The sequence below is a fragment of the Coturnix japonica genome, chromosome 3 (genome assembly GCF_001577835.2).
Source record: "Coturnix japonica isolate 7356 chromosome 3, Coturnix japonica 2.1, whole genome shotgun sequence".
Taxonomy (NCBI): Eukaryota; Metazoa; Chordata; class Aves; order Galliformes; family Phasianidae; genus Coturnix; species Coturnix japonica.
The window spans coordinates 19834703-19862674 of NC_029518.1; the positions used below are offsets into that span (position 1 = coordinate 19834703).

The following is a 27972-nucleotide window of genomic DNA, read 5'->3' on the forward strand; positions in this document are numbered from 1 at the left end:
AACTAAAAGCCAGATTCTGAACATCTGCATTCACACTTTGGAGCAGCCCAACCCAGGAGAGCTCCTTTTTAGAATGGGAACGGGAAGTGAACACCGTGAACAGCAAGGATGTGCATTTACTTGCTTTCTTCTCCAACTAGTTAGGATTTTAAAGGCAGAATAAAATGGTAACATCTTGGGTGGGTACCTGTCTACTCCTCTTGTCTTAGAGTTACATCAGAAAAATACGGACTTGAGCTGCAGACAAGGATTTAACCTTAATGCATTAAACTTTTAGATCATTTGCACTGCAGACCTGAAGGTAGGTTGAGGCTTTAAAGCAGTCCTCAGGTTAAGGCAGCACACATAAATTGAGCAGTGGTAGATGAATCAAGCAGTGGTATCGCTCATTTGTGCACTGCTTTTCAGCAGGACCTTTTTGCTTATCTAGGACGGTAAAATTGGGGCATTAAAGGTTCAGACTAAGCAAACCACAGATGTGAAACAGCCGCACTCTGTCATTGAGTTTGGCATTGTAAGGATGTAATGTGGATCAGTGAACGAGAGTGAACTAATGACTGCATGTAGGCAACTTCAGAACATCCCTAAAATGCTGTTAGATTTTTAGCCTCTCTTTTTTTATATTTAGTTTCTTTTAATTTGTCACAAGACCTTTTCCCCTTTGAAAGCTTGCACTACAGAAGCCTGTAGCTCTTCAACAGAAGTGCTGTGGACTTGCAGTGAACTTATTCCTGTAGGTGGAATGGTTCAGGCATCCTCGCAGCTCCTGTCTGTCTAACTACAACCACTTTCAGCACTTGGCCTCCCAATTTCAGCATATTATGGAGGTTATTTCAGTGAAAGATTTAAAGTCATTTTGTAACTTTTATTCTATCAATCACAAAGCATACTGTGCATCTTCTTTAGAGAATTTGGTAAGAAAAGTATGATGAGGCCCAGCTCTGAAATGAGATATGGGTCAAATATCTTCCAATACTGTAGATGATGATGATGATGATTATTATTATATTTGCTTGGTTTTTTTCTGGTTTTATTTTAACTGCTGAAACTTCAGGTGAACTTGCACCTCCAAAGGATATGAACAGGAGGAATTTTATGTGGTCCTAAATTGGGCTATTTTAAGGGCCGGAATCACCCATAGTGAAACTTAGCAGACCTGTTGCCCTATTTGTGGTACAACAAATGCCCAGGCCTGGTAACACATGTACCAACATTGTGTCCTTCGTAATTTGAGCCCTGAATGATTTTCCTATGGGTGTCTGCAAGGTGCCACACAGGTAGGCAGTCTGCAGCTGCTGCCCACACCGCTGTCATTAAGGAGAAATTGATGTGCTGGTGCAGGTTTGTAAGGCACCACCTCAGTGTCTGTATCCTTTCCTGCAGAATGAAAGTAATGAAGCCAAGGCAATACAATCTCCTCTAAGATGTTCTTTGTAAAGGATGGCTGAATCAAAGGGGAGAGTAAGCTATGTTTTGTGCAAAAAAAATCTAAAAGGCGTGAGATAACAGCCTGAAGTGTAGTGGTAAAACCAAAACAAAGTAAGTAACGACATCTTTGAGGGGACGAAATAGATTTCTGATGATGCAATTTGAGTGTGCCAGACACACAGTGGAGTTGCTTTCTTGGTACGCTGAGGGTTATGTGTCTTGCTTTAGCTGTTTATTAGACATTCAGCTTCATTCTGGGGTAAGGAGCTCAGCTTCTGCTCATCTCCACCTCACAGTGGGTTATCACAGGAGCCACATGGCCATGTGGCTGCACTTCATGAAGACATTCCAACTGTATTTTTCCAAATAAGAATAGGAGGAAAGAAACACAACTGATAGTGAAAAAAGCCTGGAGAGTAAGAAAATCTATATCGCTTTGGATTCCATGTGGCCTGTCCCAGGTGTCTGGCCTTTTTATAATGTCTGAAAGGAGCGAGCTACAGTTACTCCACATGATGTATAGATGATGAAACAGATTTTTTTTCCTCAAAAGCTATCTACCCAGGATATGTATCCATTGTATGACTATCAGCTGTGTAATTGGCTCCTTGCTGGAAGTCAGGGCTGCTGCTTGTCTGTCTTGATGGAATCCCTGTTAGCTGAAGTATGCCACTCCATTGTGCCGAGTTACAGCAGGTAGCTGTTGGGAAGTTGGCAAGTCCTTCTGTTCAGGATGAGCGTGGTTTTGTACTGCACATTGTTCTTTGCTTTGCGTTGGCTGTATTGAAATATATATAAAGACATTATTTTTTTTTTCAGTGTAGGAAGCAGTTTCTTGTTCTGGTTGCACAAAGCCCTGGCTTACAATGTAAATATAGTGTAGTATGTAAATATACAGCTTTCCATGCATGCATGGGGTATAAGAAAAATATAGAGCTAGTCATTTCACTGTGACTACGGGGCTTTTGCAGAGCATCCATTAATTCTGTCCTGTTGCTCTCTGTTGTGTAGGCTGAAAAAAAGTTTAATGTTCTTTAAGCTGCTTGCTTCTGAAAGCTTCTACATTTCAGGGGTTCTTCAAGCTCTTCTAAATCATAGGAAAGATGGATCCTGTCCTACTTTATTGCTGACTCATGCCTCTTATGTTTCTGTTCTATTGCAGTTTCTTTTACATTCTTCAGTGTAAATGCATCAAGATGATAAAACAGACATTTTAGAAGATACATTTACTTGAGTCATAGCTCCTCTCTGATTTTAAACTCATGGAGAATTTCTACTGCCTTAGCATAGAAAGGACTTTGGAGAGTTGGTTTTTTCTCATATTATCACAACACCAGTTCTCATTTCAAAAATAACTCAGTGCAAATACTGTGCTATTTCTTTTGGATTATTATTGTTTCTTGAAAACAGGCTTCACGTTAGTAAATACTTCAGATTGCTTATTCTTCCCCTTCTCTTTCAATTCCTTAATGAGCTGCCTAGAAAAAAAAAGAAAAAGGCGAGCAGCCATCTTGTTGCAAGGGTGATCACATGATAATTTGATGCCTTCTCCTATATGTATATATACATATGTAAAGGATTTTATGGTGTGAGGTGTATGTGTAAATGCTGTGTTGCAGTATGCTGTGGGTGTTTCCAAAGTCCTGCTGAGTTTCTGGCAGTCCTGAGAAATGTGCTTGCGCTGGGACTAGCTTATGGCATTTCCCTCCTTTTCTGACTGTTTGAAAAGGTGCAGCTGTCTGTGCTTTTGACAAAGTCATCCTTCAGGCACCACCAAATCCATACAGTTGTTTACAAACTCTTTCAAGCTTGAATGCTTGTATACTTCTGTATGCACAGAAGTGATGTTTTAATCCTTGATTTAAGTTGAGGATGAAATACGTGCAGTAGTACTAAAGAACCAATCTGGTTTGATTTTTAAACACAGTTTTGTACTAGGAGCAGTTGATCAATCTTTCTTCTACAGGTAAATACGTTGTTATGTCACATTACATTGAGACAAACTTGTTATCTTTAGTAAGGTAAAGGTACTGCATTAATTTGCCCATGAGGAAATTACTCTCTGTCTTTGCAGGATTTGGATATTACAGATGCCAGTGGTTGAGAGCAAAATGCTGTGGAAAAAAAGCAAGTGGTGAACTCAGCACTGCTGATGATGCAGGAGCTCTGGGTTAGAGGGCAGCACTTGCGGCTGGTCATGTTATTGACTGTGCATAAAAGGAGAGAGACAACCAGAGTTTGGGACTTCTATACACTCCAGCCCTTCACAAGTCCTGCCTCAGTCCAGTTAGTTTTCCTGAGTGTGTGGGGGAGGGTTGTCTGCATCTGGATGGCATCCATATGAACTGTGTACTCTGCATAGCCTCTGAGCTGCCAGGGGTGGAGGGCAGGGGAAGGGGTGTTCGGACCCTTTGAATATCTAGCTGTTTAAGCTCTGTTTAGGATTTAAATCCAACTGGTTTTGGTTTTGGAATTGCTGAAATCTCCCAGCACTCAGCAGATGAAGTATCATTCTCTTGTGATTAAAAGACATGCAAATTGCAGATTTATGCATGCAGTATTTTGTACCTGAGAAGCTTAAACTGAGATGCCTCACAATATGAGTTTCTTCACAGTGATTCAAATTCATGGAACCTTCAGGACATTGTAGGAGTGAGATCAATTTGAATGTACCTGAAGTGTGGTTTTTTTTTCTCTACTTAGGTCTAGTAGCATTTGGTCAGTTTATTCCCTAGGACAATCTGACCCTAATTTCCATTACAGCTGTAGCAGTTAGAATCAGTGTTTAACCACCACCTCATCCTTTTTGCCTGAAAGCAACTGATCACATTGCAAGAAAAGTAGGGTTTAGGATATTACTGTTGCATCACACAAGTCAAAATCATTTATTTACAGCACTGATAATTAAATGTAATGTGTATAACAGTTTTGCAGGCATATAAGACTCTTTGGACTATTTATTCTTGAAATGAACAACCTACATTGCCTGGAAAATTAGGATTGCTTTGCTATCTCCTGCAGTCATCTAGTATAAAGAATTGGTTGTTTTCTGTTTTCACTTTCCATCCAGGCCACAAAAGCAATAATATTTCCCTTGCCTCAAAAGCTATTATGAAGTTGGACCTACTTAAGATTCACAGGTAAAAGATGATATTGAAATGGACAGATACTGTTTCACTAAAGCTTGTACTGCAGCCTAGATGGGTAGTGAATAGAAAAGTATGTGGAATTGACTGCTTGTTGCATTGTAAACTTTGGATCAAACTGTATTTCTTTTTGCTTGGAGCTCTGCTATGCAAAATAGCTTCAGAACCAGCTGATTTTAAAGTTCATTTCTGATCCTCAAAAATAAGAGAGAGTAGGGCATCTCTTACAGAATCAGAGAATTTTTCTACTTTTTTTCTCTTGGGAAGAGAGTCATTTGTGAAGTTGGTGCTTATATTCTACTCTTAGGCTGTGAGGCTACAGTGTCACTTCTTAATTTCCCCTCTTAATTCTGTACTTCTGTAGTTACCAATATACAAAGTGGAAGGCAAATGTAGGCAAAAAATGGTTATGTATTTTGCACAAGAAAAGAGCTGCTAATTGTGGTACTTGCAGTATCTTGGAATTTACAGTTGACACCATTGGTCTTGATATGATTGGTCATACAGCAGCTGACAGATCCATTTAATTAGGTAACTAGGAATGGACCATGTTGTGACCCTTAAAAGCACATGAACTTGCTGTGTGCTCACCTGCAAAACACAAAATCATTTCAGTGTCACAGGGAAGGAAAGAAATGATGTTTCGTTCACTGTAAGGGAATGTGATTCATGGGAGGCATTACCCTGAGTCTGAGGTTTTATTTTTGTTATTTCATTGTCTTTTGTCACTGAAGATGTTATCAGTGCTCATCAGCTTATCCGTATATCATGAAATTGTTGCTTTTTGTCTATATATCTCCTCTGGAGAGATTTTCATCAGAGAGCTCATGCAATTCATATGTAGGAGGGCCATCTACCTTCTGGTTTCTGCCTCCTCTGTCCTCGCTGCTGGGAGGGAATGGACTATGAAGTCTTGGGACTTGGCAGAGGCAGTGGGCAACAGACTGAATGCAAGCGCTGGTGCTTCACTAATTGTGCTTCATTTGAAAATGTGGCCTGTCCTGTGAATGGATTGATCCCAAAGCCTGATTTATGGAACAGTTTATGCATCTATAGATTCAGATGGGTACACAATGACAATAAAATATCTTATTAAATATTAGATATCTAAAACCTACTGAAAATCCCTTTGGGCTGAGAGCTGTCTCTTGGCTTGATGACACTTTTTAATATGGAGTCAAAGTTAATCATTCAAAGTGTATGTTGTGGAAGCCTCCACATCCTCCTTTCTGGATATATGAAAATATGCCCCAAAGACTATAGCTAAGGCTTTTTAGTCTCGTCTTCAAAAATTCCTTTCAGGTAGGGTAAAAAAACCTAAAATGTTAGATGAGATTTGCTGTAAATGTCCATAGAAGGATTTAAGTGTGATGTTTAATGTTAATACCAAACCATCTATAAGAAACCACAATCTGACACTTACTTTATTTGATTCATTTTTTTTCTGTTTTCCTTCTGACTGTTATTTTTATCTTGACTGTTGGTCCATTTCCTTTATATATGACAGTGGAGGATGCGTTCTGATTGCCTGATATTTACAGAATTGATTGAAAGTCACCAGGAAATGAAGTGGTGGGGGTGATGCCTGTTGCTTCATGTAAGAACTGGATTTGGTACTTTGAGCTTTTTGTTTGTGTCACATACTTCCTGTATGTTATTAAACAAAATTTGTTATCTGGAAAACACTTTGAACTTTTCCCTGTTCTACTTGTTGGGCTTTGTAACACATACACAATTGGAAATGTTTTCAATGAAATCATGCTGCTTTAAAGCCATGTCCAGCAGCGTTTTAGCAGCCATGGTGGCATCTGCTGGTTGCTTAAAACTGCCAATGTTTAGAGGGTGTCAGCAGCTATAGTTAGACATAAAATTTAGCCCCACTCTGTCAGTGACATGTAGGAAAAGGGAAGACAAACATCTGACTCCAGGCCCCATCTCAGCTTTGACAAAGTAAAGAAGAGATCCGTCATTGTCTCCTGTCCAGACATTTAAGTTTCCTTTTATAAATACCAGACTTCAGAAGACCTGATTGGAGCTGTGGCCTCATCAGAGATGATGAATTTTCCCTCTGCACCTCCCACTGCCCAGGAGTGCTTGACCTTCCCAGCAGCAGGCTCAGCTCTGTCCTGGCTCCTGAATCCAGTGCCTTTGGTCAGGTCAGATTAGCAAGCAGCAAAAATAGCTGAGCTGCTGCTGTCAGCCACAGGGACTCTGAGCTATCCTTGTCCTGATTCCCTTATATGCAAAACACATCTCAATGCAGTATATCATGGATCTGCAAATTTCTCGTGCAGTTTGTTTCTGCAATTAAAGTGGGGACACAGTCCAGTCAGTGTTTCCTTTGGGCATTTGGTCTGTCAATTGTTGCTCTGTTTGGAGCTGGTTTGGTTAGCCAGAAGCCTTCCAAGTTTCGCTTCTTTGTGTGACTGTCTACAAATCCAGCCAGGCATAGCTGGATCACCATCCTCCTACCTGAGCCTACTGATGTTATGCAGCACTCTGCAGCATTCAGGTCCTGCAGGACCTCTGCAGTTGCTGATGCTGATAACTGCACAGAAGTCTTTCCATTGGTTGGAGCCCAGCTGACATGAGGAAGAAGGAACCTTGTGTAATGTGTTAATCTAAGACCTGGGAGATATTAGTCAAAATCTTTGCTTTGCAAAAGATTTCTTTGCTGGCTTTTAACAAATCATTTTTTCTCCTGTCTTCTGTTCCCTGTGTATACAATAGATACAGCATCATTGTGCCAGCCTGCGGCTAGGAGAATTAATGGTCTGTGGTCTGTTCTGAGCTTTGATTTCATCAGGTTGGCAGGTGTCACCACAGCCATCAGACTGTTTTCATGCAACCCAGGAGGCCAGTTGGTGTCTCCTGAGATAACCAGAGGGGACACGGAGCAGCCTCACCATAGGGCACCCATTTTGCTGTGGCTGAACTAGATGCTATGGAGCAGCCGGGTCAGATCTGTGACATGTGATTGGTCAGTGAGCTGCTGCATGAAGCTGGCAGCAGAGATGTGATGCTTCCTCGTCCTGGTGCCCACTGGGGTTGTAAACAGAGTTAAAGCTCTGGACACAGTAGTAACAGAGTGATTCTGCCTCTGACAGTATAAAAACAGAAACAAACACAAAGCCAGAAGCGATAACAAATTTTGGAGTGCTTTAGCAAAGAATGGTACTCTTCCTTTTCATCTGCTTTGCTGTCAGTAATTGTGTGTCGTAACTTTGTCCTTGAACAGTTTTTGAATGTGAGGAAGCCTCTTGGAGAGCAGCATGGCTGTACTGATGCATGTAAACGCCTTGGAAGTGCTCAGGCAATTCAGAGTGACTCACCACTTTAGCACCAGTATGGGGGATCGTTTGGCATGATGCAGCTTAAATAACCAATATGGGCTCAACTGCCAAGTGTTTGCAGGAGCAGAGGCTTTGCCTGACTTGGTGTAGCTGGCTGTGGTGCAGAGAAGAGCCGTGCTTCTCCTTGCTCTCAATGTATGGCCTAAAAGTAGTCTGAGATTTAGCTAAGGAGGCACTGCAGTGTCCTGTGTTAAATCCCCCGGGGTCTGCATGCTACGGCAGCATTCATAGCCAGCTCTCCACCCCTCTCTGGCAACCTTGAAGTTCTTCCAAGTGAGAAACTCTAATAACAAAGTTAGAAGGATCCTCTTTTAGTCACCTCTGCACCTGGACAAAGTTGGAAGGCTGGATGTAGGTGATATCAGAGAAAAAAAAAAAAGAAAGAAAGAAAAAAAAAGAAAAAAAGCAAAGAAGGAAAAACGACGTGATGCTGCTGTAACTCATATTTTCAGCAAACTCAGTTCCAGATGGTGCATGCTGAGGGCAGCTGCATTGCAGAGCAGGTGATAATAAATGTTGGATTTGAAAAACTTTCCAGTTCAGAAGAATGTCTAATAGAGACTGAGGTGGCCTCTTCCTAACCAGATAGGAAAGATTGATTTGGGAGAAAATGTGCATTTGGATGGACATTTGAGAAAGTCTCCTGGGCAGCAGTTGTTTAAAGGGAGTTTCCATTTAGTCTAGCATCCCAAGTGAAACTGACTTTATTCCTCTGAGCTGCTGTGGACATTGTTGTGCACAGGAATGCTGTTTTGCAGCCGAGCTCCTGTTCTGCTGTGGCATACGATCCAGCACTGCACATCTGCATTCAGACCTTGTGCTGCTCTGCACATCGAACCCACCCACCAATGAGAGAGGGGTTTTGTGGTCCTGTCTCTGTGTGGCGGAGAGAGATTTGTGTCCCATGCCTGCTTTGCTGCTGAGCATAGGGGAGCAGAGAGAAGAGAGGGTAATGAGCGAGTATTTTGCCTCCTCGCCCCTTCTGATGTAAGACCCACATATGAGATAGCAGATGCAGGTAAGTTTTATGCTGTTCTCACCCACCTTTTGGCAGCAGTGAGAGCAATGCCTGACTGAGGGCTGAGGCCTCTAAGCACAGAAATGGCTGCCTAGGCAAGGCACGCAGTGGGGCCACTCATTCACCAGCTGCTGAGCTAGAGGAGAGCTTCTCCACGGAGACTGAGGTACATCAAGAGCTGCTCCAATACTAGCATCCTGCCTGGAGTCTCTTGCCCTGGAGCTGGCATTGGATCCAAGTTACAAATGAGCAGTTTCTGGAGGGGACCAAATGATCTCTGCCATGCACTCCTTGACAACATTTTGCAGAGCTTTCTGTCTCTGAAGAACAAAAGCTGGATGCTGGCAGTTGCCTGGTGCTTCCATTTACTCATTGCAGCCAAACAGGCATTTTGGGAGAGTGCCTCCATAGAGCAATGAGAATAATGGAAATTATAGCTGATTTACAAAGCAACAAGTCCTCAGAGCCAAATGGTTTCCATCTGAATATGTGGCAAATTTGCCTGTGCACTGTGTAATGAATGCTGATCTCTTTGCCCATTCTCTGCCTTTCTAATCAGAGTCCAGTATTAGATAACAGTTGGGAAGGAAAGGTGGGGAAGCCACAACTTTTCAAAGTAAGTATCTCCAGGCTTAATATAGATCAGCAGCTCATAGAGCTGGCGAATGAATAAATTGGAAGGAGAGTAAATTTGCTTTGCACAGACTTGCCCTGGTGTGTGCAGGCACTGCAGGCTTTCTCCAGTGGGGTTTATTTGGAGGCCCCATACCAGGAGTTGGGGGGGTTGAGTATTTCATGTTGAGAGAAAATTTTTGCTTCTATAGCATTTTGGAAAACCTACTTGAGATCTGGAAACACGGTAGCTTCTTTGTATGAGAGCAGTGCCAAAACCCCCACAGTAAAGCCCCTCTGTGGTAGCGTGGAGCCAGATTGTATCAAAGTCGTTTTAAGGACTTGATTTTGCAACCTGATATAAACCTATGCTGTGGACAGATTGGTGATAAAGACACATGTTAGGTGGTCTCAGGGACATTTGAGAGGATAGGGGAGCCTATGAGCCCACGAAAATCTGCTAGTCCTTCCCAGCCCACAGTCTGCTTGTGAGTGGAGACACAGGAATGGTTCAGGACCAGATAAGTTGTGGATGCCCCATCACTGGAGGCATTCAAGGCCAGGCTGGATTGGACCCTGGCCAGCCTGTGCTGGTGCATGGAACTGGGTGATCTTTAAAGTCCCTTCCAACCCAAACTGTTCTATGATTCCATGACCTGCTCTGGAGCTGTGATTTCAGGGCAGCTTCTCCCAGAGAAATCAGAGATTTTCCAGAGGGTGCACAGAACATAGGGGACAAATCCTAATTGATGGGTGAGTGCCCATGAGAAACAGGAATTTTGTGTCGTATGGGAGGTGTTCCTAAAAGCAATCCATTTGGTAAGGATGTACAACTAAGGTGTTTTTCCTTTATGTGGGATGCTGAAGCTCTTGCCAAAACCCGGTCTCTGGTGTTGGTTGTATAAGGAAGAGTTGCTTTGTGTTTCTGAGTATTGCAGCCTCTCTTAGTTGCAAACATTATCAGGAGGTGGTTCTTTGGTGGTGTTGGCTGTTACACAGATGCTTTTATTTTCACTGAGTTCTGTGTTAAGTTTTTCAACTGTGTCATTGCTGAATATGCTAACTCAGGTTGATCTGGTTATTGCTTTCTCAGATTCAGAGTGGTAAACTAAGCTATACCTATTGCTGCCATTGCTTGAGTTTACATCTATTCTAACAATATTTTGGATAGTATTGCCTTTCTTTTGTGTCACTAATTGGAATATTCAGTTAAATGACAATTATATTGAACCTCTCTCTTTAAGGAGTCTGGTATTATTTCTTCTTGAGCTTAACAGCTGTGTGTCTGCTGCATTCTTCAGTTGCTAAGGAAATAGTTCCCTTTTCTTTCAGTACATATTTTTCATGTCTCAGCTTATGCCTGTGGTAAAATCATTCATCTTATCATCTGACCATATTTAAGTGAGTTTGGGACTAGTAATTCTCACAGGCAGAATGTCTTTCAAAGGCATAAGAAAGAACTAAACAGAGAGGAGAGCTCTCATGGAAACAGGAAGATTTTTGGTTTTATTTGCATAATTCTTAACAGTTAAATTTGTATGCTGTTAATTACAATCATTGCCATAACAGAAGAATTTTACTGCTTTTACTGAAGTAAAAGTGTCTCAGCTGACACTTTACACTAGGAACTGTTCCCAACTGTACCCTAAGTGTGTAAGGGACTGACGGTGTAGCCCAGATTGTGCAAGATATGCAGCAAACCTTTACTTTCTCTCCCCGTGCATAACTGCACAACAATGCAACACAGTGATGCCAAGAAGAAGCCAACAGCACCTGCCAATGTTCTACCACAGGACAAAACCCTCCAAGCTTCCAGAAGCTTCTCCAAGTTCTCCCTGTCCGCAGTCTTCCAGTTTTTGGAAAAGTGAGAGTATAAAATGTAGCTCATTTATGTCTGGTCAGGATGACGATGTTTTATGTTCCTGCACTTAGGATAAGAATTGGTTTGTGCAAGATATGACACTGGCAAATGAGTAGCATAAAGCACAGTATGACAGCCTCCTTGAGCATACCTTCATTTTCAAAAATAATAATATTGTGCTATGTAAATATAAAGCGTGAACACATGAAGAGAACTAGAAAGCCTCTGGTGCAGTGCAAGGGGGAATTAAGCTGAGCTTACAATGCTTCACACCCCTCCCCATCAGAGATATGGGTTTGGTGGTGGCTCCTCAAAATACTGGTGCAACTCTGAAACTGAAAATACATTGTGTTTCAGTGAGGCTTAGGAGTTAATTACAGTCCCAGTTTCATCAGTACGGAAGAGTCAGTTTGCTCAATATAAAGCTGCAACAAGGGCATTCTGTGCCACATCTTTTTCTTTCCTCATCTCAGAGCAGTGGAACAAGGAGAAAACAATGTTGTAGTGCTCTTAGGAGGAAGCAAGGAGGGGTCACTCCAGATATTTAAGTTTAGCCCAGCGTGACATTAAAGAGGCTGAGATGGCAAAGTATGATAGTTAAACGATCAATACATTTTTGATCACTTAAAAGTGCATAACTATGTGGAGAGGTATGACCTGTACTCTGCCTCACTTCAGCCACACTGAACTATTCAAATCTTCCACTCAATGAAAATTAAATGTTTTGCATTGCATGAGCGCAGTAGAAAAATGGGAGGGGAGGTTGAAAGCTTAAATGAAATGTTGCCTGTGAGATGAATCGAAACATTTTATTTTGGGGAAATGAAGAGTTACAGTCACAAAGCTGAAGAAGGTGGCTATCAGATGAACCCAGGAAAGCTCAGGAAGTTCATTTTTCTCACTGGTTTGGGAAGATGAGGAAAAGGTAAAACCGCTTCTGAGAGGTTCAGGGATTAGGTGCTGCAGCCTCTCCAGTTGCGACTTTCTGTTCTGAGACAGTAATGAACCAGAACAGGAGCCAGAACATGGGTCCCCATGCCCCTGGGGAGGTCCTGAGCATACTTGATTGGTCCCAAAAGCAAAGCAGCTCCAGTGGCAGAGAATGAGTGCCACTTCCACATCCATTCCTACCCAGGATATGACACTGACAGGATGCAGTGGACCCTAGTTCAAATCATTGTTTCTAAAGTCAGGAGGACTTCCTTTCTGTTGTATTTGTTTTATTCATTTAGAAACACTGGGTGGGGAAAACAGAGTGGCTGTGAAGCCCTGAAGATGGAATACTCTGTTGTGCAGTCAAAGTGACACAACAAGAGAAACCAAGAGCAACTTTCATAGAGAAATTCACTTACCTCATCCACTCTGGGCTGTGCCATCCTTGCGAGGAATGAGCATCTCATGTCACTGTTGCCTTGTTACAGAGCAAAGCTCTGGGGAGGGATAAAGAAAGGGAGAGCACCCTTTGCTGCATTTCTGTGAGCCTCTGAATTTGAATTGAGTTTCTGTGCTGGTTGAGCAGCCCTGCCCACTGATGTGGTGACTGGAACATGCTCTTGACGGGAGTGTTCAAATCTTTTTGGCAGAGGGGAAATGGATTTGCTTCCTGCTGTCTATGAGTACTCTGAAGTATTTAGAAAGTGGGAGACAGCGCTGTGATAGTGTCATCCAAGAGTCAGATGCAGGCATATATTTTCTAAACGAAACCTTTTTTTTTTTTTTTTTTAATTAGTTGCAAAAGCAGTCTGAATTTATGACAATTTAAATGGCATTTGGGGATGAATAAACCTTTCAAAATGTGTGTTATCTACATATATCTATAAGCAAGAGTGAGAACTGTGATACCAACGAAGGCTGGGCCAAATACACATTTTAGGTTCTCATTAGATTGTGTCAGGGATTCTTGGATTTGCAATTGCTGCTGCTCCTGGAAGTAGAGGTAGGATCTGCAGTGTTTGGAATAAATTGTATCTTTTTTTTTTTTTTTTTTTTTTTTTTTTTTTTTAACAAACTTGAGCGTAAGTATTTCTGAAACAAGCTTTTCCACCTACTTTCCAGGAAACTCATTGTTCTGAGTCATTGTGATCTCTTCTAGGTAAATTTCAGAACATTTAAGCTAATTGTGTTTGAAATCAGAAATGTTCTGACAAATTGTATTCAGGATCTCTTATCTGGAACTTTTGAGGGTGAATCTTTTCCACTCATAGCAGTAGGGACCATCTAGCACAACTGGTATTTCAAGATGCTTGTAAACTCTTGTGCGACTGACATAGTGGTAATTTGTGTTGCATCTGTGATGTCTTCCCATGGAAAGGCTATTCTGCATTACTGAGTAATGGCATTTTGCTGTTTGTGTGTATGAGCTAAAACACTTAACACAGCTTTAAGCATTGCTACTGTATGAATAGCAGGCCAAAGTAATGGCACTGGTCACATTAGAAGGATTGAGGAATTGCTGTAAAATGCTTGGAGATGCAGGAATGAAATACACTGATAAGATAGAAAGCTTCTATCAGTATTAGTATTTGAATCAGTATTTGCCATGGAACCTAAGTGTCTATTTTTACGAAAGAAAAAAGCATGCAACAAAATCAAGAAGTACAGCTCTAAAGGATTCTCTCTGTCAATTCTTGGCTACTTTAATTAGCTCGCTTCTGGATGGGAGACAGATCCTTATGTCTGACACTTGACAAGGAGGGCTGGGCCGTTACTTCCCACCAGATGTCAGAGACCTTTTCCCAGGAACTGCTGGCTAAGAGGAGCTCCTTGTAATGAGAAGATCCGAGACAACCAGCTACAGTCAACTATTTTCCTTTCTTCAAGGTTTTAAGCTCCTGGCTGTTAGTTAGGGCTGAAGAGATTTGACAGCTGCTTTGGGAAATAGCAAGCAATGTACTTTTTATTGCTGATTCTCATTAACTTATTAACAGTTTGTTTTCTTCTTGTGTAATGTTATCCAAGCAGGGCTGTTTAACAGGAGAGGGACAGACGGCTGAGTGGAACTGAGCATTGGGGTGTGCCCAGCTGTTGCTGCCAGCACTGGGCCAGCCAGGCTGGGGAAAGAAATGTATTCCTGTTTTGCAGAGCTGCAGGTTAGTTTGTTTTCCTTCAGTATTAAAGCTGAAGCAATTTGTGCAACAAACTTTCAGCTGAGCTTAATGTAATTCTCGGTTTATAATCTCAAGAGCTCAACAAGCCTTGTGCATCAGGGACACTGAGCATTGTGTCTGTGTGGATTGCTTTAGGAGTGGGCATTGAAAAGTAACTGAATGATTTGTAAGCTCTTGGGACTGGTGTTGCTGGATTGATTTGAATACATTTGAAAATGCATTTGATACCCACTTGGAAAGTGAAATACCTGTCAATCACTGTAAGTCTAATGACAGAAAGCAGACAAATGAAAGCAGGAAAAAAAACTTGTTTGAGAGGCAGCCACTGGCTAAGGGAAAGTTTTCTTAATGGAAAACTGGTGTCTAAAATATCATCACTGAAAACAAACTACACATATTTAACTATTATCTAATCATACTATTGCCTTTCTCAGCTCTGCGATCTTAATGTCTATTTCAGATCTCAGGTGGGGTTGTCTCAATGTTAAGAGGGAGGAAAAGTCCCCAAATGGCAGCAGGCCATAATGAGTTTGGGGAAACAACCTTTGACTCTTGAGAAGGTGTGCTGTATTCATTAGATGTTAGATTATGTGGTATTTTGTATAGTTGTGATTTAGGTGACAGAGAGGTAAGTTCCTGCTGCGCCTTGGCCTTAGAACAACTATTAAGGCAGACTTATCTGCCCAGGAGTGTGGGCAGTATCTTGGTCTGCAATAAAAGATGAGTCTACTTGAGCTGTTTGTGTTTCTGATGTCTGCACTGGCACTTCATGTACTAAAGAGGAAAAAAATGAAAAAGAACCACCAAAACCCCACAAAAAAAACTCTGATGAAAATAGTAATTTATAAGTATTGCTTCTGGAAAATATGGGTTGTCAGACAGAAAGCATAAACCTTCTTTTTTCCCCTCATTTACTGCAAACAAGTTTCTGTAGAGCATTTTGGATTTTGACAGACATGTTAGTTCTCAAACCTAGTATAATCTCACCAAACCCTTGCCCACACATTCCGTATTGTCTGTAAGTGAACATTTCCTCAGACAAATAATGAAATTCTAGTAGATCTTTAGCAATATACATTAGATTTTTTTTTCCCATGTGATTCTTTTTCTCTTCTCATATGTTAGCGAAGAAGGCTGCTAAATGAGCTGTAACCTGCTGTAGTTGTGGGTGTTTATCCAAACTACTGACCAGTATCAGTGATGTGTTTTTCAATTTTAAATGTGTTATTCTCTGAGTTTACATTGACAGTGTTTTAGAGCCTATTTAGGGCAAAAGACATTTTGTGTTGCCTCAAAAATTGTTTGGGTAGGCTTGTAGATCGAGTTACATCATTATTTCTGCTGATTACTCTGGCCATATAATTGTCTTATTTTCAGTGGTATTTTTGTAAAATCTTTTTCCCTTTTTCTCTCAACACTAAAATTGCCTGTAAGCACAAATTAGAATGAGGAGTTTGACATAAAGAAGTGAAGTCTCGAGTTGTGCAGAACTTCTAAATAAATAATAGTGACGTGATTAAATGCTAATATTCAAGTCAGTATTTCTGGAGTTTGTAATTAGGCAACAAAGGACTCTGTCACAGAGAACAGCTTCAGTACTGCTGAAGCTGATGGCACTCCTGACAGTAAGAGTTACCCCAGATGTTACACTGTCTAGATTGAAAACCTTGTTACTTCTATTCATCTGGATCGCATGGATACTCATTAAATCATGAATTAGTGTTTCTTCCAAACACTTGCATATTAATGATCTGGCTGTGCGCAGAAGCGTAGTTTTTGACGAGTAAGCAGGTAGTGCAGTTAAAAGGAACTGAGTTGGCTCCCCACAGAACAACTGCATCCTGGAGGTGGAAGAGGGCCGTGCACATCCACTTGTTGGTTTCCAGTCTATGTGTGCACTATGTGTAACTGGGGCTTCCTGCCCAGCACTCCTGGCACCAACACTCCCGGCACCAACACTCCCTTACATCCCTACTGCAAACACCTTCCAAGCCTTAGTTTACTTTGAATCTTCAGGTTATTATAAGAAGTAAGAATATTTGGGAGTGCCTTGGAAGGAATGTGGCATTACCTGGAGAGGAGTTTGTACATCTTCAGAAACAGAAGCCAAATTTTGCTGTTGCACCCAGTAAAAACATTATTGCAGATGATCTGTTTTGCATGAGCATAAATCCCATGTACTGAAGCCCAGAACCAAAGCCACCCAACATACAGACTGGATGATTTGCACCGGGCTTTGAACAGGTGTCTGTATTTACTAGACTGTGCCTTGAAGCTTAAAGTACATAATGGAATCTGCACTCCTGCCTGTAATAAATGTGACCTGTGTACTTATACACCTCCTTACACAAATTCCCTTTATGTCTTCAAAGTGCGGCTGATAACTAGTGTTTAACCAGGGAACTGACTATGGTAATAGATACTGGAAGTGAAATCCATTGGAGGCTTTGGTGGGAAGCATTGTGAACCTGCCCTTTTGATCCTATATTATGTGAGAAGGTAATTCACTCCTTGCAGCTTTAGTTTCTTTAACATCAGTGTCAAAGGCATTTTTATTGTCAAGCCTTCTATTTCTTTTTTTCCTTCCTCTTGCTTTTTTCTTTAAAAAAAAAAAGATTGGATCCAATTTTCATTGGACTAACATCAGCCTGAAGATATTTTCATCAGCTCTTGGCAGATGCTAGATGGGATGCCTAGTAATAAATGCCTTTTTCATGATTGTTTTCCTCACACTTAAGTCCATTTTCTGCAAGTACTGTATGAAGTAATTTTAAACTTTTAATTGTTTATGATATCTGGCACTTCCAGACTCTGTGAATGTTTCTGCGTCCATGAAAGAGAATTGTTAAGCACCAGAGCAAAATGCTGCCATCCTACTTGCTGTCAGTGCTGAGGAAGACCTGCCAAATCTCGTAGTATTTGTGCATGCTATAGAGGTGGAAAGAAATAAGGCTCCAGAGCTAATAATAGCAGCAGCTTTGTGGCTAAGAGCCTCATTATAGTAACGCCATAATGACAGTCTGGTTCAAAATGTGATGAAATCCATATTTCTGTCCTTTCCTGTAAGTCTTAGTTAAATTCTCACAACTCAAAGCTGAAAAGAAATTTGTGTATTTTTGCAGAAGACTGAAAGGTCCTTTCCAATTCTAATGCAAGAAGGTCTTTTTTAGCATTTGACAGAATATGATTTTCTCTATATTCATAATGTGTTTTAAATGAAACTTCTCCTGATCTTCAAGGCTGTCTCATGCAGTGCTCTCACAGTGCTTGCATTTACAATCAGCTAACAGCAAGAAAACAGTTGCTAACATGTTACGTCTGTCTCACCCTTCTGTTTGTTATTTTCCTGGGACTCTGCATACATTCACGGAAGAGCATTCAAGAACATGAACTGCCGTTGTTCTCCTGACAGCCCTATTCTTGTGCACTTCGAGGACTACCAGGCATTCAGAGATGGTGGAGCCCTTCAGTAAGCTGTTTATTACAGTAGCAGGTGGAGACAGTGGGCTTAATTCCTCACGTGCACCAGGTGGTCTCCCCTCTTGTACTGAAACAGCATGCTATTGTTAGAGGTTTTATTCAAACCTGGGTAAGCTACAAAGTTGTGTGAAATCTATGTAGTGCAGCAGACAACTCAATTTGTCAATCCAGTGTGCAAATGAGAAGATGCAATGAAAGTAAACCTTTGTCTGTGGTAGGTGAATGGTCTGCTCAGATGTTTGACGTTTGGATCTTTGAGCCTTTATTGGGTTTTCTTCTGATGTTTGTCCCTCTGGTACTTCCTCTGTCACCTGCATTGGGAATGTTTCCTTGACAGTATGGCAGCAGATCTGGATTTGGCCTATGGTATTATTTAGGGTTGCCCAGGGATAACTAAGGAAGCAATAAGAACAAAGCTTTTGTATGTGACAATTCTTACAAATACCTTTGCAGCCTCCAGCTATTTTTCCTGAGCAGGTTACTAGTTTTGTCTAGTTGCTAGATTTAAGTGTCTTTCTCTGCCAAGTGTTTGCCTGCTCTCCTACTGTATCTATGCAGACTTGTTGCATTCAGAATGTCTACTATATTCAGGGAAAGAACCATGGGCTTGTCTTTTTTATGCAACTTCTCTAACTGTCATTTGTTGCTTTTGTTTTCATATTGAACAAGGCACTGTGTATTATTCAGTCCTCGCCTACTCCTCTTTTTGCTGTGCCATACACCTCATTCATATTGTTCACTTCTTCCTCCCAGTCTTTGTGTAATAGAATTAGGCACTTAAATTACTCTACTTTTATTTGCATCAGCTGAGATTGCACTGTTGTTCGTTAAGCACGTCATGCTTTCATCTTTTTGTGAGGTAATGTTCTATCGTAATGACCAACTTAATATAGGCTCTCCAAAATGTGTTCATGAAACAAAGTGAGCAGCTCTGTGCCCATTTCTCCTTTCCTTATTGCTCAGTAAAAACAACTTGAAGCTCTGCAAGATAGTTCTAGAGAAACATCTGGTCAATGCAAATAATGAGATGAGAGTAGAAGTAGGTAGCAGTGAGCCAGCAGTGGGAAACAGCTGAAAGACTTACAGTAGGATTAGTTGCTTTATTTGATTTTTTGAAAGGGAACCTTGTACTTAAGCAAATGAACTGTATATTTGAGCTCTGGACAAGAGGGAGAATTTAACTACTGACTTTCAAAGTATTTGGAAGGCCGGAAATAATCCAAATGAATTAGAAGAGTTAAAATTGGAAAGCTTGATGTTACATTGAAAATTTTAAACAATGGTTCGTTGCCTGTTTAATACCAGTACTGCATCATTGTCTAAATCCTGATCAGCTGTATGATTTCTGCAGAGAGTTTTAAACATAAGACTCTAGAATTAGTATCTAAAAGTGAATGCTCAACAGTGTGAGGGATGAAGGAACAGAATTGCTGCTGATGTCAGATAATCTCAGCCTTAAATCAAAACCTGTAGGAATCTTTTATCAAGATGTGACGATGGATTCTCTATTGCTGTCAAATAGGATGCTTTTCTACAAGATATAATCTAGTTGTTACAAGATTCTCTTTAGGGAATGCTCCTTCAGAGCAAACTTGTTGCCTGCCTTACACTGGAAGCCACTGCAGTCTTTTCTTCTAGTCTTACCAGAAAGAAATTAGGAAAATACACAAGCTGAGCTATTTAAATGGTGCTTGGGTTTCAGTGCTGAGCCCAGGAAGATCTAAACATGATACTTCCTTCCCCATAAGTGCTGTTTTGTCACTACTAAGGATTATGCTTTGTCTACCTTATTCTGAGCCTGCTACAGACTGAGTTTCCTGGAGAAAAAGAAGCACTGTCAAATACTTGGTTTACTTATCTTACGTTTGGCTTCCTAGTTGCAGCTTGGAAATAAAATATCCCTTGTGCTAATTTCATTCTTCTGCATCTGGGTGATGCTGCCAAGTCTGACAACTTCTTTCAGAAGACACGATGTTGAGATATTGTTTTTTCCCTGCTTCACAATGACAGAACTGTCAAGAAGCATTGAAGACAGGACCAACATGCACTGTGTGTGTGCCAGTGAATCAGTGCTTATTATGTTTGTTTTAATTTAAGTATCTTTGCAATGGAGGGGTGAGTTTATTTACAGATTTACCAGTAATGATTTGAATCAGAATGTTATTTCTGGAGCGTAAGGATTTAGAGTGCGTTTTCCCAAAGGCAACTAAAGACATCAGGTGACAGTGTTCTGTAGAAGCTGAGGCTACATCTTTTGTGCTCTGCATTGAAAACCTCAAAACAAATTGCTTACTGTATTGCCTTCAGTATCCCACCAGTAATAATATAGAAATCAGTACTGAAGACCCTTAGGCTGCTCCCTTAGACTGCTTAGCTCACAGGCTCATGAAGGTATGGTTAGGAGAACAGACTGAAAATTAATGTTTCTTCATGAAAAAATGTTCATTTTCACATAAAAATAAAAATGTGAAGCTCTTCAAGCTGCTGTAGTCATCAGCCATGGACAGGTTTTACTCATCCCTCAGAGCTCATTCTTCATTGTCCTTATGGCATTGGGACTAACTTGAGTTTTGCAGATTCTAATCTTCACGTTGCTTCTGAAAGAGTATATGGGAGGAACCGCATGGCAAGAAGCACTTTGCAGACTGCTGCTTGGAGAGTCCAGACTTGTCTCTGCTGTGCTGACCCCATTAGTGGCCAACTTCCCTAAAATATTGGAACTTTTGTGTGATGTATAGCAAGTGAGCTCTGGGATGAGGCTGCTGTAAGATGGAGAGAGATTCTTTGTGACTCTAGAAAGTTGGTGCTCAACCATAGACTCAGAAAAACAAATATAAGAAGTCACTTATGACACAAAACAGAGCAAGTAACTTCCTGGGATCATTACAATTAGAATGGCACTGCCTTGCTGACAACTTGGAACTGAAAAGCTTTTTCTTTCTGATGTTGTAAGACAGATGATGTATGCTTTTAAATAATGAAAAAGCCATGTTCACAAAATGAGAATTCACTTGAGAATTGCAGTAACATTGCTACAAATGTGCAGAGGTCATTCATTTGTCAGTAATAATAAAATCTTTCAAATAATTATTTCTCTACAACTCCTCTCCCTTAACAAAAGTGCAGTTAATGACTACGTTGAAATTTCTTTCCCCCTGTAGATTGTATTCCGGAAAATCAGCGATGTGAAACGAGAAGAAGAGGAGAGAATGAAAAGGAAGAATGAAGCCCCCCTGATTTTGCCACCAGATCACCCTGTCCGCCGACTGTTTCAGAGGTTCAGGCAGCAGAAGGAGGCACGGCTCGCAGCAGAGAGAGGCAGAGATCCAGACGACCTGGATGTGGAGAAGGGCAACATCCTTGGTGAGCACTCCTCCACACGCTCAGTGGTCAAAGCCAGTGTTGTGACCGTAAGGGAGAGCCCTGCAACCCCTGTGTCATATCAGTCGGCTTCAACCTCCGGGACATCCGACCAGGCGAAGCTTCAAGCACCCACATCAGAGTACACAGGATGTAAAGCATCAGGGGATTACCCCCGGAGAAAAGGCTGGGCCAAATTCAAAGAGGCCTGTGGGAAGGGTGAAGACTGGAACAAAGTCTCTAAAGCGGAATCTATGGAGACGTTACCAGAGAGAACTAAAGCTTCAGGAGAAGCTACCCTGAAGAAGACAGACTCTTGTGACAGTGGCATTACAAAAAGCGACTTGCGCTTGGATAATGTTGGGGAGACAAGAAGCCCACAGGACCGCAGCCCAGTCCTCACCGAGGTCAAGCATTCCTTTTATCCTATCCCAGAACAGACTCTTCAGGCTACCATGCTAGAAGTTAAACACGAGTTGAAAGAGGACATCAAGGCTTTAAACACAAAAATGACCAATATAGAAAAACAGCTCGCTGAGATACTTAGGATATTGACCTCAAGAAGAAGCTCCCAGTCACCACAGGAGTTGTTTGAAATATCAAGGCCCCAGTCTCCAGAATCAGAAAAAGACATGTTTGGAGCTAGCTGAGGTGTTTCTTTATAAAAAACGGTCAATCAAACAAACAAACACCCCCCTAACATTTTAAATTTAATCTTGAAAACAAGTGAGGGACCAATTCACTAAGCATGTTCCCTGTGTCTAAAAAGGTACAGTAGCAGGAATTGCAACCTCATGTCAAGATGGCAGCTGGCTCTGAAGTCTTTTTGACAGCAAGGGTACAGTTTATAAAGCTTTTCTTTTCTCCATTGGTGCCCATTCTCCCTACTCCCTCTTTCTCCCTCAGGATGTTGGAATAAGAGCTCCGAAAGCAGCAGCCACCCCCGTGAGCGCCAGGTGACCTCTTAGGTTTTTGGAGCATGCCTTATGTAGTTAGCTCAGTTTTTGCCTATACAAATAAGGACTGGCCAGGGTGCTTGTGCTTTCAGCATTTTAATTCTTTTTTTTTTTGCTGCTGCTGTTGTCACTGTCTCAGTCACCTGTACGGCATGTTAAATGCCACAGTATATTTTCACGTCCTCATAATAAAGCAAAGAGGAGCAGAATTTGTGGTACTCAACACCAAAGTTACTTTTGGATAGTTAAGGGAGAGCTCAAAAGATGGGGGGAAAAATGTAAAACAAACAAAAACAAACAAACAAACAAAAAGCCATCCTCTAGTTTGCTAGTAAACGGGTTCATCCACATTTTCATTCTTCGAGTCAGGATATTGATTATCAAAATCTTGACTTCTGTCTCAGATGTCATAGAACATTACCTTTGTTTTTAACTCGTGCTGGGGGATGGAGGTTTGGGTGGGCAGTGTGCCTGCAGAACACGCAGAACACTTTCTGCCCACTGCAGATTGTACTGTGCATCAGTGTCAATAGCTGTTCTGCAGATTTGCCTCCCTGTGAAAATATACTGTAGCAATTACGTTCTGTTTTTGCTATGAATCTGCTCTTTTAATTCTTGTTAAATTATTGTTCAGAATTTTCTGTCTCGGTAATGTTTGTTGTAGCCAAAGGCTTTCACAGAACTTTCAGAGATTTTAGATTGTGGCATTTTTTTCTAGATCCAGATGTATTGTTCTTGATCTATCTAGAAAGTAAATGGAGGTAGAAATACAGCGCTTACTGTATACAAGTGCTTTTGTAGCAAGGAAACAAGAAGATCTGCTTCTTAAAGAAGGAGATGTTTCCAGAACTTATATTTTCGTATCTTTTTTGGAGGAAGATTGAAGCACTTTACCAAAACAACTGCTCATTATTCATTAGTTAGGGTAGCGTAGAAGATTCCATGGCATTCCATAGGTATGGATCTGCAGTAAATTCTCACCACTGGTCTGGTACGCTCACTATTTAGCTGTAGGTTACTGTCTAGAAGCATGGTGCAGCACTTTTGAGGTTTTCATTCTTAATGGCAGTAGGTCCTAACACACTCTGGGAGCAGTTCTCATTCTTTTTCTATGGTACTAAGTCACTTACATAATAAAAACTCACTTAGGTTTTGGGAGGAGATTTTGGATTTGGGTTAAGTAAGGAAGAAAGAGGGGAAATGACCAATTAGGAAGGATTTCTGGTGACCTAATGCTTGCATGAGGCCATGCAGAACTGTGTCATATATCCCTGGGGAAGTGGAAGGCCCACTGGTGAAGCTGCACACACAGCACACACAGTATTGGGGCTGTGCTGTGTAAAGCTACGAGCTCAGGCCTTGAAGGCAGTATGTTTGTTGTATCTATTCTGAGGGCAGCACTGCGGTTTGCAGCTGGTTTGGGGTTCTCTTTCAAGGGTCTTGCCTGCTTTTTCAGTATAGAAGTGTCCACAGATAATAAATTCTAATCAAGGCTTGAAGGATTCCTGAAACGTGTGTCTGGATCAAATCTATATGCAACGTTCTACCCCCCCTACAGATAAGAAAAGGCATTACAGAAGTGACTTGCTATGAAACAGTGAAACAGGGGCGCCATTTCCTATATTTATTTCTGGTTCCAAGTTCGGGTTTGTTCCAGTGGAAGCTGGTGTCTTTTACGGTTATGTGCTGAGGGTGTACTGAGGAGAGCTCATTCTGACCAAAGTCACTGTGTGTTTGGTGCTTTAATTGCTCTGAATGGCAACAGCTACCTGCAATAGCTATGCCATCTCCGTAAGGAATCCATTCAACAGCAGTTTCAGTTAGGAACTACTACATGGTTTTCCTCTCCAGACTCCTCAGTCAGTAAATGTATTGGCAGTGAAATTTGGTACGAATAAATGACAGGTTTGCAAGTATACATGTATTTGTAATCAGCGCCCTGAAGTTGCAGTGAGGTTTAAAGGGTTCACATGGTGCCAGTTTTCTAATCCAGGAAATTGCTCATCAGCATTGTGTTTCTTTTGTAACATGTTTGAAAGTCTGGAAGTCTTGCTGAACTCAGCTGGCAGCCAGCTACCTGCAGTCTGATGAACATGGAAATTAGCTTATCCCAGACAGGTGAGAGGGGACATGTTTGTCGCCCCCCAGGTGTGTGCCTAATATCTCAAGTATTGAGTGCAGACACAGGATTAGATGCACAGTTGCAGGTTACCCAGTCCTCTGTCACTGTGTTAATGTTTCTCAGTGGTATCTTTCGTGTGTCCTCAGGGATATGTATAAGGTTTTTCTGATGTTGCTGATTGCCTAACCCTGAAGTCATGGCAGGGTTAATCCTAGAAGCCCCACAGTTACTTGCACCACCACACATGGTTCTGTGAGTAAAGGAGCACAAGTTCCTGTTTTCTGAGGGTACCCCGAGTGCAGCCTGAAGTTCAGTTCAGTTTGGAACACAGGTACGTGCTGCATGGCCAGGGCTGGGTGAAGCATGGAGTCCATTTTTAAAGGTTTTTATGAGGCCTTTACAAGACCCTATAAAATCAGTTATAATCCGCTCGTAGAGGTTTCAAAGATTGTAATATACTCTGGAATTACACTTAAAATGTAATGTCACTGAAGATTATGGCCAAATTTGATTCTGTTACAGTCATGAAACTCCAGAAGAACTGTACTCCTTCCAGTGACACCTTCAAGGCATCTGCTCCAGGTCAGCACTGAAGTGGGCAATGTCACTGAGATTTGCACAGCTCTAAGAAGTCAGTCCCATTCTATTATGATTTCATGAACTGGCAGGTACTAAAGCTAGTAGTAGAAGACTGCATCATCCCTTAGTTACCACTATGTGTTGCAAAAGATTTTGAAAAAATGTAATGTTTAGGATGGGCTTTGGTTTTTGGATTCCCTGGGTGTTAAATGAGCAAAACCTTGTCTGCTATGGGACTCCTTTGACCCTCAGACTAGTTTGGACCTGTAGCGTACTGCCCAGGCTCAGCCGATGAAGAGAGATTCATTTAGGGAGTGACTGAAAGCAGCTGTGTTGCAAATCTGTCTTTTTCCATTTAGCCTTAAACTTGGATGCCTAAGGTGTGCATATCCACGATAATTGTTACTTACTCTTCCATTTTACTTGTGAGCTTTTCTTTTTTCTCTCTACGTGTTGAGTAAACCTTTCCATTTAAATTATTTTTTGTCTTAGAAACGAATGACCTCTGAACATGAGATTCTGCCCCTTAACAAGAAAGAGGTTGTACAATCTGTGTTCTGGCACAGTGCTTCTACCATTTAACTACCTGCTAAACAACCCGTGTTAATGAACAAGAGATTGTGTTCCATTTTTACCCTATGATGGAATGAGATTTCAGTCAAAAGCTGGTAATTCAGAGAAAGAGCCTGGGCTCGGAGTTGCTACAAAGGGAGCCTGTACAAGTCTGTACTTAACCAGAATACCAATATGCAGCACAGGATTTAAAAAGCAAAAACCAGCCCTCATCCCTTCCGTGTTCAGCTACATTGACTTCTGTCTGGTATTACCTGTATGCTTTTACAAACACCATTCTTGCTTTAAATCTCTTTCACAGTGCTGCTCTGAATCCCAGCGAACACCCTGTTTAGCAGCTTCGAAGGTGATGTTCTGCTTCTACAGTACTTCAATTTAATGAACTGAACAAGATATTTACTGTTAATACCTGGTGATATTTTTTCAATCACTCTAAACCAGTCTGTGAAAGAATTCACTACGATTTGTCTTTGCTGTATAAACAACAACGTGTATGACTACACTTGTGCAGTTGCGTGAACATACACGTGTATATATAATATCTATGTATAGATAAGTCTATGGATTGCATTTTCGTTATGTAAAAGCACATCCTTCATTTAATGATTACAGCTCAAGAAGGGAACTTAAATCTTCCCCGTAGCTATCCACTGAATGTGCTAGCTAGTATCTTGTTTGTTAAATGTTGAACTTTCAGGCCATATCTTCTGGTTTCTCTAGCAGGTCTCAACTCTGTGCAGTTAGTTTGGCTGATATTATGACTGAGAGCAGGTGCTGTTAGTCAGGAACCAGAAATTTACATGAAATTGGAAATAATGCTGTATCGCAGTTGGTGTGGGGAATACAGCTCGTAAGCCACTGTTTCTTGCTTGCTCGCGGTACCTCTGAAGCCAAGCTGCCCTGGTGTTGCCTCTCATGGCTGCTCCTGTGGAACGGGCAGGTTTCTTTTTCTTGGCACTGGGAGTTGTCTCAAGGTGCTGAGCCTGTCCTTCTCCTCACGTGACATTTGGTCACTGCACTTCTGCTTTCTAGGCCTGGTATTAGGCGGTGAAGAGCATCTACTTAGTTCTTCATTTCTCCGTAGTCTCCTGTGTGTGTATTGGCAATAACAATGTCTGTGTTTCAGCTGCACTTCTGATTCATTGAGACAAACGTTTTAGAGAGACACCCGGGCAGGGGAAGCTCCAGAAATGTGAGGTGAAGTACAGTAGATTACTGTATCCTCTAATCTGACATACTTTTGACCACATTGTTGTGGCAAGCATTGATTCAACTAAATAAAAATGCTTTTTGCAATAAGATATAGCCAACGTTTAGCCTTAAGACCCTTCCACAAGTGAAACATTTCAAACTGTGATTCCATTCTCTTTCCTTCTTCACGTTCTGTAGTATTTACAGTGTTGCCTAAAGATAAAGCACTTTGATTATCTTTCTAAATCTAATGAAAATCACTTGTTGGTAATCACGCTTCTTTCTCCACTTAATGCCTTCTTATTAGGATAATAAATTACTCCGATAATCCTCTCCCTTTCCAAAACAGAGACATAATTATTGTCTGAACACTTTTGTGTTATTGGGGATTCAAGCCCGACCCATCACGAAAGTGTTTCTTTCAAAGACTTTTTTTTACAGTGCAACAATGCTACTGTGAATTTACCTGCAACTGTAATTTGTTGAGAGCTGATTGTTGAGTGTCGTGTAAACATATTTGATGTGTAATCCCAGAACATCTCCATAACTGGATTTAAATGCCTGATGTCAACAAAGCAGTTTGGGGTTTTCACTCGCTGTTCTGGACGGTGGATGTCTTTTTCCTTTCCTCCCACCGAATGTGTGACCACTAACATACAAAAAGGATCCTTTTAGCCGTAGATGAGAGATGTTCAATAATCTTGTATCAGGATGAACTGCTATATAAAGAAATACGAAGTTTTCTAATGAATGTGTTATATTATTGTACTTACATACAATCAATATTTGTACATCTGTTGGAAACCTGTCCGCGTTTCGGTATTTAGCCACCACTGCATGGACACTTTATTGATATGCAGGTTAATGCAGTCGCTTTGGAGCTTTTAAATGTATTTCACTTGGTTTTATCCTTCCCCAAATCCACCAAATACTCCTGTTACTTTTTCTTTGCATTTGTCACTTTGTTCGATGAAGCATGACCAGACAAAGAGAACGAGTAGATACTATTTTTGTGGTCAGCAAAGCAGCTGCCAGTAGATAGACAGTGTGTGTGCACATACACACTGCTTTGGAATGTTTCAGTTACAATTGCAGCCACCTACATTAATGATATCCCTGTTAAACATTTTTAAACAAGCACAAATAATATTTGTAAAAAGAAAAAAAAAGTTTAATTTTATTTATT

At 41.2% G+C, this 27972-nt stretch overlaps 1 protein-coding gene across 5 annotated transcripts in view; it reads left to right on the plus strand.

Moving 5' to 3' along the window:
• The window catches only part of KCNH1 (potassium voltage-gated channel subfamily H member 1), a 164104-nt gene extending 136590 nt beyond the window's left edge, over positions 1-27514 (plus strand). The window contains exons 11-13 of one of the 5 annotated variants that reach the window (XR_001553871.2): positions 21167-22321; positions 24966-25025; positions 25897-27514. Coding sequence is in view for 1 of the 5 variants with exons in the window: in XM_015857406.2 (XP_015712892.1) it covers positions 21167-22015 (849 nt within the window). In the remaining 4 variants the exon portion in view is untranslated. Of the gene's footprint in view, positions 1-21166 lie in introns of all 5 variants that reach the window. The other 4 variants (XR_001553869.2, XR_001553870.2, XR_001553868.2 and 1 more) reach the window with 4 other exon arrangements.
• The last annotated feature ends 458 nt before the right edge of the window (positions 27515-27972 follow it).